This window comes from Rana temporaria, chromosome 11 (genome assembly GCF_905171775.1).
Source record: "Rana temporaria chromosome 11, aRanTem1.1, whole genome shotgun sequence".
In the NCBI taxonomy this organism is placed as follows: Eukaryota; Metazoa; Chordata; class Amphibia; order Anura; family Ranidae; genus Rana; species Rana temporaria.
Window position 1 is genome coordinate 27,583,916 of NC_053499.1, and position 13,132 is coordinate 27,597,047.

Here is a 13,132-nt window from a genome sequence, read left to right on the forward strand (position 1 = left end):
TAGAGGAACAAAGCAGCAGACATAAATTATACCTAATGCTCTTAATTGAGACAGGAACACAGGGATATGCTTTATTCATATTTCATGTCTGAGGTTGACAACCACTTTAAATGATGGGTTGGGACCCAAACGGAGTCTGACATATTAGTGACGGGTCACCACATGATTGTGTAATAATCGTAGCAAAGTTTGTCCAAACATTAAAGCAGTGGTGAATGATACACTTAATATTTCAAAATTGCATACTACCATAAACTGAACTTCTAAGCAATGGAGTTATTGTACAATAGAGAGAATTCCTTTCTATGGGATGAAAGTGTAATAAATATTCCCGCCAGGACACCACCACTCCATCATAAAGGAATATGATAAACAGCACAGCCCCATATTGTGGAAGGAACTACACAGACAAGGTTGTGAGGTGAAGACACCCCCAGCTATAGTTCAACATGGAAAAAAGAAAATATATAATGACCTTATTTATCTAAAGTTAAAAAGAGGAAGTAAACTTCATCTGCGAACATTTACCTATAGGCAAGTCTATAATAAGGCTTATAGACTATATAATATATATTAGAATAAGGCTATAGGTAGTGTAAATATCTCCTGGACGTGTACAGTTTCGGAGATATTTACATGGCATGCAGCCAGTGACATCACTGCATGCGCTCTGAAGGAATGGCCACGGGTGCTGTTCCTTCCGAGTCCCGTGGCGAGAAAGTCATCGCGGCACTGGCCAATCCAGAGCCCGCGAACCCAGAAGAAACGCTGGGGAAAATGTCAGCCGTCTCAGTGGTGTGGGGGCGCCGCTGGAACAGCTTCTTTCTAAGGCAAGTATTTCATAATGAGCTAGTATGCGATGCATACTAGCTCATCATGCCTTTGTCTTGCAGGGTTTTGTTTTTTACAACCTTTTTAAGCTCATAGAATGGACTATTGACTTTTTATTGCTACTAAAAACTGTAACAAAGACCTGGAAATCAGCTAATCTCAACACCCATCACGTCAAATCCAGTTTCCTGCATGATGCCTAAAGCAGACCTTTAGGCCCCTTTCAGACTGGGGCGGGAGCCGCGGTGGCGGTTTAACGCCTCTAAAAATAGCGGCGCTATACCGTCGGGATTGTCGCGGGAATCAGCCGCTAGCAGTGCGGTATTAACCCATGCTAGCAACCGATAAAGGGTTAATACTGCCCGCAATGCGACTCTATAGAGGCGCATTGCGGGCGGTATTGCCGCGGTTTTCCATTGTTTTCTATGGGAAGGAGCGGTGAAGGAGCGGTATACATGTATACCGCTCCTCTCACCGCTCCAAAGATGCTGCTGACAGGAGATTTTTTTGTCTCCCGCCAGCGCATCGACATTGAGTCTGCAGTGAAGGAGTTTTTCAGGCGGGATAGCAGCGCTACTTCCTGTCCCACTTCCTCCTTCCGCCGCGAGGCTGGTTAGGCGATTAAGATTAATCGCCTACAGCAGCCCCTCCCTGAATGCGATCGCCTAGGACACGTCACAGGTCCTAGGCGATCTCCTGTCCAATCAGACGGCGCCCTTTCCAAATACGCAGCAGCTGAAAATAAATCATGGATGTGAACGTGTCCCATAGGAAAACATGTAAATGAACTGTAGTGTGTTTCTGCAAAAAGCACCAAAAAACACAGAGGTGTGACCCCAGGCCTGAGATGTTTAGTAACATAATGGGGTTAAAAAAACAAAAATAAGTACAAAAAGAGCAAATAATCGCTACTGAAGGGGTTCTTTTTTTTTACTGTGGGACAGTGAAAGAAATATTTACAGTAGCGATTTGCTTTTTTGTACTATAAAGGGCTAATTTTTGTTTTTTTTGTTTTTTTTAACCCCATTATGTTAATCGATTATGAAAATTGTAATCGATTAATTTCATAATCGATTAGTTGTTTCGGCCCTACATTTTTCGTACGATTTTCGGAGAGTGTGTACGGGGCTTTAAGCTGTGGCCCCATCGGCACAAACTGGCTGGATAAAAAGTCAATTTTTTATTTATTTTTTTCTCAACTTTTGTTAAAGGAGCTGAATGAAAAACAGACAGTGACTGCCTCCCACCTCATACAATCACTGTTCAAGTATATGACAGCTGTGACTGCTGCAGCTGTGTGAACAGTAAGGATGAGCTCTGGCGTGTTCGCATAGAACACGTGCAGAGCCCACCAGGAAGTGTGCACGGCGCTGCGCTAATAACAGCCAGGGAGACATTTCACGATCCCTGCAGCCGAGCATCGGGACACTGTCTCCCTGGCTGTGATTAGCGCAGCGCCGTGCACACTTTCTGGCAGGCTCTGCACGTGTTCAATGCGAACACGCCGGAGCTCATCCTTAGTGAACAGGATAGCTGGGAGGGGAGATTCCTCCTTCCATCTACACCGTTTAGCATGGATGGGGGAAATCAACTGCTTTCTAACCTGGGGCACTTTTGGCGTCAGTGGGAGGAATGGTGCCCCCTTATCATTGGTGTCAAAGAGGACAAAGCAACTTATATGAATTAAATATAAAATCCGGAGATAATAGAAATAGATGTGGTTACCCTGCCTACTTTAGCCTGCACTGGGAAAGCATAGGGTTCATTTTTAAAAACTGAAGGAAAAAGTTTAGCCGTTGCACACACACACCGACCAGACATTCGCTTGTATTCTCTAACCTGCGCTAAAAAAAAAAACTAACATGTAGAGGCTGAATTGTGAAAAGTGACGTACACACGGGTTCTCTTGTTTTATTTTTACCATTGCTGAACTGAAAAACAGATTGCAATGGGCAACTTTATCAGACAGCTGGCATGCGCCATGTAATTGGTTGCTACGGGCAACACTTTAGCTTCTTTTACCTCTTGTTGTTATAATTCAGCTACAGTGATGGCTGCCAGGCAGAAATCAAATGCTTGTCCCTATCCCTCTGGTAACAAGAACACAACAACTCAACCAAGGGAACACGCTGCTGTATCATCCATCCCACGAGGAATAGCAATACCATATTATGCAACGTAACAATTAGAAAAGAAAGCCTTACAGGCAGACAAGTTTAGAGCGGAACTCCCAGTCATTACCAGTTCATCGCTCGGACCCTGTATACCCCCAAAACCAGCTAGAGCAATTTTTACATATCCGTTATAGTACCAATGATTCATCATTACTTATGAAACGGGCATTTTTTTTTTTTCCCCCCCAGGTTTCTTTGACCAATATTGTTTTGCACAAATAGAAATTTCTTGGCACGCTACAGGCAAAAATGTTAATGCCCAACTCCACGTTTAAAGTCTAATTTAGGCCAAGCTGGCCCAAATGAACTATTTAGCACACCAATAGCTGCGCTTGCTGGGCACACCGTATAAACTGTACATAGCGTCAGCTACCTACATTTTACAGAGCTGCGTTCCAGCAGTGGGACTTCCATCCCATTCCAGACAAAGCAAAGTACGGTTGAGGGGGGCTAAGCCATTCACAGGAAGCTTTGCATTCACTGAATGAATGCAAAGCTTCTTTTGATTGGCTGAGGTGAAATCCGCAACATTAGCCAGCAGCCCTTCCTTGAATGGTCAAGCAGTGCCCGGTCCAACTTCATTTTGTTTCGGCAGAGGGAAGGGAAGCTCCTGTCCCACTGCTGCAACAGGGATCAGAGGATGCTGCTTAGTAACCTGCTATACTTTCAATATGGGTGTAGCATGTTACTAAAGGTGAACTTATCCTTTAAAGCTCATTTACTGCTGACAAAGAACATGCAAATAGTTCAAAGCCCATAGCTGGGTCAAAGTTTCACAAATTATCGTATTTACGTGAGTATAAGCCGACCCGAATATAAGCCGAGGCACCTAATTTTACTGCAAAAAAATGGGAAAACGTACTGACTCGAGTATAAGCCTAGGGTGTCCATCTGCATGCCTCACTGTGCCCATGACTAGACTTGCGTTTATCATGGGAGTATATAGAAGGGGTGCCCGGTTTGAAAAATCGGTGCTCCCCGGCCGTAGGTTCCCCAGACAGCAAACTTTGCACACTTGTAGAGGAGAACTGGGGTTACACGTGTGCCTGTACCGGGTCCCCAAAGTTACCGGAGAAATTACCGTTTAACATGGGAGTCTATGGACGAGGTGCCCCACCTTTGAAAAATCGGTGCTCCCCCGGACAACAAACTTTGTACACTTGTGTAGAGGAAGAGTGGGGCTACATGTGTGCCAAGTGGGATCCAGGGGACCTACGACCAGCAGGTACTGGGTCCCCAAAGTCGGGGAGATCAGGTGCAAAAAGGTGACTCGAGTATAAGCCGAGGGGGGCATTTTCAGCACCAAAAAATTTGCTGAAAAACTCGGCTTATACTCGAGTATATACAGTAGTCATTTTTTCATAAAACAGTCACTGTGGTAAAAATAAAAACATATAAAATAAAAAAAGGTGCCCACTGACAAATCTATAGCCAATAAAATGCCCATGAACTGCATGCACTTCTTACTGCTGGGACTGCCTCAACTGGTGATAAGATTTTATTTTCTATGGGAAAAAAAACATCTGATGTAACAAACTGTGTCAAATTAATTTTAGGGCTCTTGCACACCGGCCCATTCAGTGTAACCTGAAACAGAATTTCTTCCACTCAAACATAATTCTCTCTTCTACAATGTCGCCCCTCATTCAACAATTTGTGTTAAACTCACATCTGCTTATTTAAGGAGGCACAAGTACCCCAAAGTAATTTTGTGTAAGCATTATTACAAATTGTGTCAATCAGGTTACACTGCAGCATTCATTTTATGACTCACCTTACAGCTCATCATTTCAGCAACCCTTTCCCGGGGCTCCTGGCCTGCTTTGGGTCTGACTAGAACATAAACCTTCTTGATGCCAGGACAAGACCTAAGCAGCTTCTCAAGGAGAACCTTTCCCATGAAGCCGGTAGCTCCTGTGATGAGGACATTCTTCCCTCTGTAGTATTCTGGAATAGACGTCATCTTGAACAAAGTCCTGAAATGATAAGCAAACAGATAGATATTAAGACTTTGGCCAGTTTGCACAGGATACCACAGACTTATTTGCTGAGTGCGTTACACATAATACAATTTTTTTTATATATACAGTAAAACCTTGGTTTGAGAATAACTTGGTTTGAGAGCGTTTTGCAAGACAGGCAAAATGTTTTAATAAATTTTGCCTTGATATACAAGCGATGTCTTGATATAAGAGTAGAGTATAAAAAAGAAAAGAGGAGCCTCTAAGGCATCTTTCACACTAGGCGGACTGAATCTCAGCGGAGTCCAGCTGGAGATCTCTCCGTGGTTCTCCTCTAAACCGGCGGACAACAAGTCCCTCTGCACACTGAGCTGGGGAGGGGGCTTGTGCAGGAGGCCCACTAACACACATCTCCGTTCTCTATCTGCAACGTAGAGAGCGTCCTGACTCTCCTGTAGTCCAAGGGAGGGGGCGAGCACGACACTCCACACCAGGGAGAAAGCCTCGCATTACTGTGTGGAGTTACAGACAGAAGTGAGGATTTCTCAGAAGAAATTAAAACATTTAAAAGCAAAATGGAAGGATGAGGCAAGTGAAGGAGGACTGCACTAAGGTAAAGGAAGCTGTTTAGGGAGAAAAAAAAAAAAAAATTGTACCTTTAAAGCATTATAAGGAAGTCACCATTGATTGGCACTAATTACCGTTTCACAGATGGAGGATCCAGCACATATAAATGTCAAACAATGCAAAGCAAGGTACGGGATTTTCTGGCCATGATCCTTCTTTCCCCTTCATGTACACGGGACGTTGTTTAACCTCTCCTGAACGACTTGACAGCTAGAAACCAGCGTCTAAAAATGTCCGTTTTTTATTTCTTTTTTGTTAAAATGAAAAAGTCTGTAGACAAAAGGCTGCTAAACACAAGTTAACTCGTTTAGCGTTGTTTACAAGCTGTTACAGGCATTTGACGTTTCAAATGCCTCTGAACAACGGTCTGAACCCATTTATTTGTGTTTCCAAAAAAGCCTCTAAACTCAACTGCCTAGAAACCCCATATACATGTACTGATAGGATAACACAGGAGAGTCCCGACTTATCTAGTACTTGCTCAGTGCAAGCAGGGCTACCCAGAGAGACATCAGAGGAGATTTACTAAAACTGGAGCACTACTCAGAATCTGGTGAAGCCAATCAGCTTCCAACTTCAGCGTGTCAAATTAAGCTCTGTCAATAAATCCTGGAAGCCGATTGGTTACTATGCACAGTTGCACCAGATTCTGCGCTTCAGTTTTCGGCTGCATTCACACCTGAGCGTCGTTCGTTTTTTCGGACGTATTCATGCTCATTTGCGCGTTTGCATACAGCGTCGTCCGACTTTTTTGTACTTCAACGTTTTTTTATTTTAGCCAATAAGAAAAATTATCATCTTTTCATCACTTGTTGCTATGTTGGTAGATTTTTTTAATCTTCTGCCTGGGTGAAAAGTTCTATTGATTAAAGCGACGAAACGCCCATAGCAAACACTTGTTGTCGCGCAAGTCGCTTGAATCGAGCGTTTCCATTCCTCTCTATGGGAAATGGAAACGCTCAAATACGCCCAAACCGCCCGATACGAGCAACAAAAAAGGGTCCGGAACTTGTTTGAGCTTCAGTCGTTCGGCGTCAGGTGTACCGGCGTGCAGATGTGAACCATCTCCATAGGGTATAATGTATTTTTTCCCCTCTAGCGTATTTGAGCGTCGCGCTTCAGGCGACAAAACGTTCAGGTGTGAATGCAGCCTTAGTAAACATCCCCCCAGTGTATGTTTAGTCACAAAAAAAAAAAAAAATCCCAATGCGTTGTAGCCTAGATTTACATTTGTACATTGCAAGAACACCTTCTGTAGGCATGTTGTGGTGCCAAATGCTGGCATTTAATGGCACCCCCATGCACCTTGGTAATACACATGGCAACATTTTTAAGAAGGGTCAGGCACAATCAAAATGGGCTACCCTACGTGCAATGGACGAAATCACACAAAAGCGTGTGTCCCACCCGCATGGAAATAAACAGAGCCTAACACAGCTCTTCCATACAAAGTTAACTGTAAACTACATTTTAATATTGTGCATTGAGCCGATTGCTAGGAATTTCACTTTAGCCTCAACAGACTAAGGCCCCTTTCACACTTTTGCGACTTGTCCTGCGACAGAAAAGTCGCATGACAAGTCGTACCCCATGATTTCCAAAGAGTACTGTTCGTATCTGAGCATCTTCAAAGTAATCCCTGCACTACTTTGGTGTGACTTTGCTGTGACTTGAGGTCCATAGACTTCAAGATTACACAGGCATTGCTTGAAGGCATGGCAAAGGGGAGGGGGGGGGGGAAGAAAGGAGCACCCTCCCCCTTTCATACAGCACACAGGAACAGAGCCGAGACTGTCAATCAGTTGGAGATCCGAGCCACTAGAGGCCAATCTGCCGACAACCTAAAGATTTACGGCTGTTCAGGGGCACTCTGGGCTTTAGCAAAATGGCAGACTCCAGCAATAAGAAACAGGAACAATGCTGGAGACAATTTACAGCACACAATCATTTTGATATCATAATTATTAAAAGTGTTTGTAGAAAAAAAAAAACCCTGCAAGGCAAAGGGCATAATGAGCATTGCAATGCAGCACATACTAGCTCATTATGAAATACTTGCCACAAAGCCCCATTATCGGAGCCCGGTTCATGCCCTCAGTGTGTCTTCCAGGTTTGCGGCTCTGGCACTGTCAGTGGCCGCACTTGCGCGCGGGAGTTTTCTTCCCAGCAAGGTCTGGCAGCGTCTGCCAGACCTTCAGCAAGGCATTCAGAGTGCATGCGCCGCTGCGTCAGCATGCAAAGGGAATATCTCCTAAACCATACAGGTTTAGGAGATATTATTTTACCTACAGGTTAACCTCATTATAGGCTTACCTGTAGGCAAAAAAGTGTCACATTTGGGTATACAACCACTCTAATGTGGAATGTATGTTCCTTGCTAAAGTTGTTATGGGTAAAGTTACATTTTCAACTCTGGTAACCTCACTTCCTCATCTGTTCCAGTAAAGCACATTCACCATAAACATCCTGAGTAGCTAGGATGCCTATATGCAGGATGTGAGAACACTTCTATGTATTAAATATTTCAGTACTACAATCCAGGCAAAAAAAAGCTACAAGTCCCTAGTTTGCTCCGGCACTAGCCTTTGTTAGCCAAAATTACCACTTTTCCAGGAGGAATGGGGTGTTGATAAAGATTTTCCTACAATGGGAAAACAAAGTATTTCTTATTTTCACTGTTACTCACGCACAACGCTTTGCGTAATTTAGGAACAGTATGTTCCCACTGATGCACATCACATCAGGTGTTCAGAGGCTGCAGGAAAAGGAGGAGATACAGGAAATGCCTCAGATCAGCCTGATGTGCCAATAGTTCCACAACTCATATAAAAGATTTATTGTTTAATTACCGTATATACTCGAGTATAAGCCGAGTCACCTTTTCGCGCCTGATCCAAGGGATTTTGGGGACCCGGTACCAGCTGGCCATAGGTCCCCTGGACCCCAAACTGGTACACACGTAGCCCCACACTTTTTCTCTATAAGTGTGCAAAGTTTGTTGTCCGGGGGACCTACAGCCGGGGAGCACCGATTTTTCAAAGACGGGCACCCCTTCTGTAGACTCCCATGTTAAACGGTAATTTCTCCGGTGACTTTGGGGACCCGGTACCGGCCGGTCGTAGATCCCCTGGACCCAGAACAAGGCACACATGTAGCCCTATTTCTCCTCTACAAGTGTGCAAAGTTTGTTGTCTGGGGGACCTACGGCTGGGGAGCACCGATTTTTCAAAGCCGGGCACCCCTTCCATAGACTCCCATGTTAAATGGTCATTTCTCTGGTGACTTTGGGGACCCAGTACCGGCCGGTCGTAGATCCTCTGGACCCGGAACTTAGCACACATGTAGCCCCATTTCTCCTCTACAAGAGTGCAAAGTTTGTTGTCCGGGGGACCTACAGCTGGGGGATCACCGTTTTTTCAAAGCCGGGCACCCCTTCCATAAACTTCCATGTTAAACGTCAGTCTAGTCATGGGCACAGTGAGGCATGCACATGGGCACATTGAGGCATGCACATGGGCACCCTAGGCTTATACTTGAGTCAATAAGGTTTCCCAGTTTTTTGTAGTAAAATTAGGTGCGTTGGCTTATACTCGAAGCTGGCTGCTTCCCCTTTCTCCCTGCGGAGTGTGACTTAAGGAATCCCGGGAACGCGACCTGGACCCAGTTGCGGCCAAGACCATCCTTACCATCAAAGGCTCTGGTGAATACAAAACTGGGTCTTAGACTCCGCGCCCTGGGTGATCTTGGGTTACGCTTCCTCCCTGCCAGCAGTAGTCGGCTATAGGGTTCACTTCCCTGTGGTGCATCCCTGACCCCTACGGGGTGCACTTGTCACCTGGCCACAGGTGACCTGACACAAGGTCCATAGAAAACATGAATGAGCGAGTGTGGGGTGGGGAAACTTGACTGGCCTGCACCTCAACCTGAGGGAACACCTTTGGGATGAATTGGCATGGAGACTGCAAGGCAGGCCTTCTTATCCAACATCAGTGCCCGACCTCACAAAGGCACTTCTGGAAGAATGGTCAAACATTCCCATAGACACACTCCTAAACCTTGTGGACAGTCTTCCCAGAAGAGTTGAAGATGTTATAGCTGCAATGGGTGGACTAACTCAATTTTGAACCCTACGGACTAAGGCTGGGATGCCATTAAAATTAATTTGTGTGTCAAGGCAGGCGTCCCAATACTTTTCACAATATAGTTTATATCCCAGAGCTTTTTTTTTTTACATAAAAGCCACTTAACATTGCTATTAAGGCAAGTCAGACAAATCAATAGACATGACAGCTACTTCAACGAGTAAAAGATAAGCGGAAGCATTCTTATCAGAGTAAACTGCAATTTATTGATTAGCACAAGCAATATGCCTGGCCAGACGGTGCCCACAAAAAGCATAAAGCCATAAAGCACTGATTAAGTAAACACTCCATAAAGTACTTTCACTGATAGGAGGTATGAAATAGTTATAAAATACTTCCTCAGATAGGAGGCTTATAGTCTGCGCACATACAGACAGACTTGGCAGAAGCAGTAAAGGAGGATGTATGTATGGGAGTACGACACTCGCTGGTACGGCAACAACAATTCTAATCACAGCTGAAACTTCCAGTAGATGCAGTGTAGAGATATTTTTGGTCTAATAAGGGAGATTTTGTTTTCGCAGCAAGGCTTAAAACATCGATCATTCACATATTTAGAAGACAAATCTGGTAAGAAAGAGAAAAAGAAAAAAAAAGAGAAAGAGAAAGAGAAAGAGAAAAAAAAAGAGAAAGAGAAAAAGAAAAAAAAAGAGAAAGAGAAAAGAAAAAAAAAGAGAAAGAGAAAAGAGAAAAAAAAAAAAAAGAGAAAGAAAGAGAAAAAAAAAAAAAGAAAAAAAAAGAAAAAGAAAAAAGAAAAAAGAAAGAGAAAGAGAAAAAAAAAGAGAAAGAGAAAGAAAGAGAAAAAAAAAGAGAAAGAAAAAGAAAAAAAGAGAAAGAAAAAGAAAAAAAGAGAAAGAAAAAGAAAAAAAGAGAAAGAAAAAGAAAAAAAGAGAAAGAAAAAGAAAAAAAGAGAAAGAAAAAAGAAAAAGAAAGAAAGAGAAAAAGAAAAAGAAAAAAGAAAAAGAAAGAAAGAGAAAAAGAAAAAGAAAAAAAGAGAAAAAGAAAAAAAGAGAAAAAGAAAAAAAGAAAAAAAGAGAAAAAGAAAAAAAGAGAAAGAAAAAGAAAAAAAGAGAAAGAAAAAGAAAAAAAGAGAAAGAAAAAGAAAAAAAGAGAAAGAAAAAGAAAAAAAGAGAAAGAAAAAGAAAAAAAGAGAAAGAAAAAAGAAAAAGAAAGAAAGAGAAAAAGAAAAAGAAAAAAGAAAAAGAAAGAAAGAGAAAAAGAAAAAGAAAAAAAGAGAAAGAAAAAAAGAGAAAAAGAAAAAAAGAGAAAAAGAAAAAAAGAAAAAAAGAGAAAGAAAAAGAAAAAAAGAAAGAAAAAGAAAAAAAGAGAAAGAAAAAGAAAAAAAGAGAAAGAAAAAGAAAAAAAGAGAAAGAAAAAGAAAAAAAGAGAAAGAAAAAGAAAAAAAGAGAAAGAAAAAAGAAAAAGAAAGAAAGAGAAAAAGAAAAAGAAAAAAGAAAAAGAAAGAAAGAGAAAAAGAAAAAGAAAAAAGAAAAAGAAAGAAAGAGAAAAAGAAAAAGAAAAAAAGAGAAAGAAAAAAAGAGAAAAAGAAAAAAAGAGAAAAAGAAAAAAAGAAAAAAAGAGAAAGAAAAAGAAAAAAAGAGAAAGAAAAAGAAAAAAAGAGAAAGAAAAAGAAAAAAAGAGAAAGAAAAAGAAAAAAAGAGAAAGAAAAAGAAAAAAAGAGAAAGAAAAAGAAAAAAAGAGAAAGAAAAAAGAAAAAGAAAGAAAGAGAAAAAGAAAAAGAAAAAAAGAGAAAGAAAAAAAGAGAAAGAAAAAAGAAAAAGAAAGAAAGAGAAAAAGAAAAAGAAAAAAGAAAAAGAAAGAAAGAGAAAAAGAAAAAGAAAAAGAAGAACAGAGAAAGAGAAAAACAGAAAAAAAAAAAGAGAGAGAAAAAGAAAAAGAAAAAAAGAGAGAAAGAGAAAAAAAAAAAAAAAAAAAAAAAAAAAAAAAAAAAAAAAAAAAAAGAAAGAAAAAGAAAAAAAGAGAAAGAAAAAGAAAAAAAGAGAAAGAAAAAGAAAAAAAAAAAAAAAAAAAAAAAAAAGAAAAAAAAAAAAAAAAAAAAAAAAAAAAAAAAAAAAAAGAAAAAGAAAAAGAAAAAAAAAAAAAGAGAAAGAAAAAAAGAGAAAGAAAAAGAAAAAAAGAGAAAGAAAAAGAAAAAAAGAGAAAGAAAAAGAAAAAAAGAGAAAGAAAGAGAAAAAGAAAAAGAAAAAAAGAGAAAGAAAAAAAGAGAAAGAAAAAAAGAGAAAGAAGAAAAAGAAAAAGAAAGAAAGAGAAAAAGAAACAAAGAAAGAAACAAAGAAAGAAAGAAAGGAAGAAAGAAAGAAAGAAAGAACACACACTGCAGAAGTCACCCCATGAACGCTTTACTTGAACAAAAACAGCTGCTAAACATGCAAAAGCAGAGTATCAGATTCCCTCCCTTACACGCTGTGTATTTGTCCATATCTACCCCCTGCAATAAGATAAGTTACATTAGAGCTCACCTAAGAATTGTGAAAGGGAAGGAGCCAGTTGTATTATGGAGGCCGAGCTTCTCAACTCAAATCTAATAGCCAAGTCAGCAGAAAAGAGGCAAGCAGAGAGATAAACCTTATATAACTAAAGACAAAACTTATTTTTAGTTCTGGATAGAGAGAGGAGAGGAATTAGAACACCTGTCAGTTTTTATTGGCGCCTATGCCCGTTGGAGAAATCCACTCTCTTTCTAGGTCAGGTTTACGTTTATCACTAGAAGTGAAAATAAAATCCAAAATTTTTGGTTGTCACCAAAACAGGAATAGAGGGCAAAAGTTTCAAGTAGGGACACTAGGTCTGATGACAAGAGATTCCCTCACTTCGGAATATATCCTCGGATTTCCAATTCTGGACACAGATGGCAAAAAACAAACAAAACGCACACAAAAAAAAAAACACACAGACAAGGGTCATTACCCTCTTACTCTATCCAAAATGAAAAAGATATGAAAGTAACTTAATCAAAAAATAAAAATAATCTAACTCTGGGCAAAAATCACAATCTAACCTGTATATTGCCAATAAGTACCTTTATCATCTGTGCCTACTGCAAACATAATCAGGACACACACAGCTAGATGCAATAAACGCCTGGCCCTGGTCATCCTCATATCCAGTCCCAGGGGGCAGACGCATTTGTGGTTATTATCCCACAGGGCTATATACCCGTTTACAGAGTGTCGATTGGCACTCACGTGACCTCTCTCCTCTCTTGGCCTGACAGTTGCAGGAAGTGGGGCCCGAGGATCCCCCGCTGACATCAGTGCAGAAGGAGCGTGCGTCTCCACCAAGAGAATGAAGGGGCTCAGGTAAGGGGGGGCAGTCACTGGCAGAAGTTTTTTCTCCTTTAAAGGGGTTGTAAACCCTTTTGTGTGACTTTTACCAA

General features: G+C 41.0%; 1 protein-coding gene across 1 annotated transcript in view; it reads right to left on the reverse strand.

The window, feature by feature from the left end:
• FAR1 (fatty acyl-CoA reductase 1) overlaps positions 1 to 13,132 on the reverse strand; it is a 126,010-nt gene that overhangs the window by 68,711 nt on the left and 44,167 nt on the right. Inside the window, exon 2 of the mRNA XM_040328280.1 lies at positions 4,780 to 4,981. Within this exon, the coding sequence (XP_040184214.1) occupies positions 4,780 to 4,968 (189 nt within the window). The 5' untranslated portion in view covers positions 4,969 to 4,981. The remainder of the gene's footprint in view (positions 1 to 4,779; positions 4,982 to 13,132) is intronic.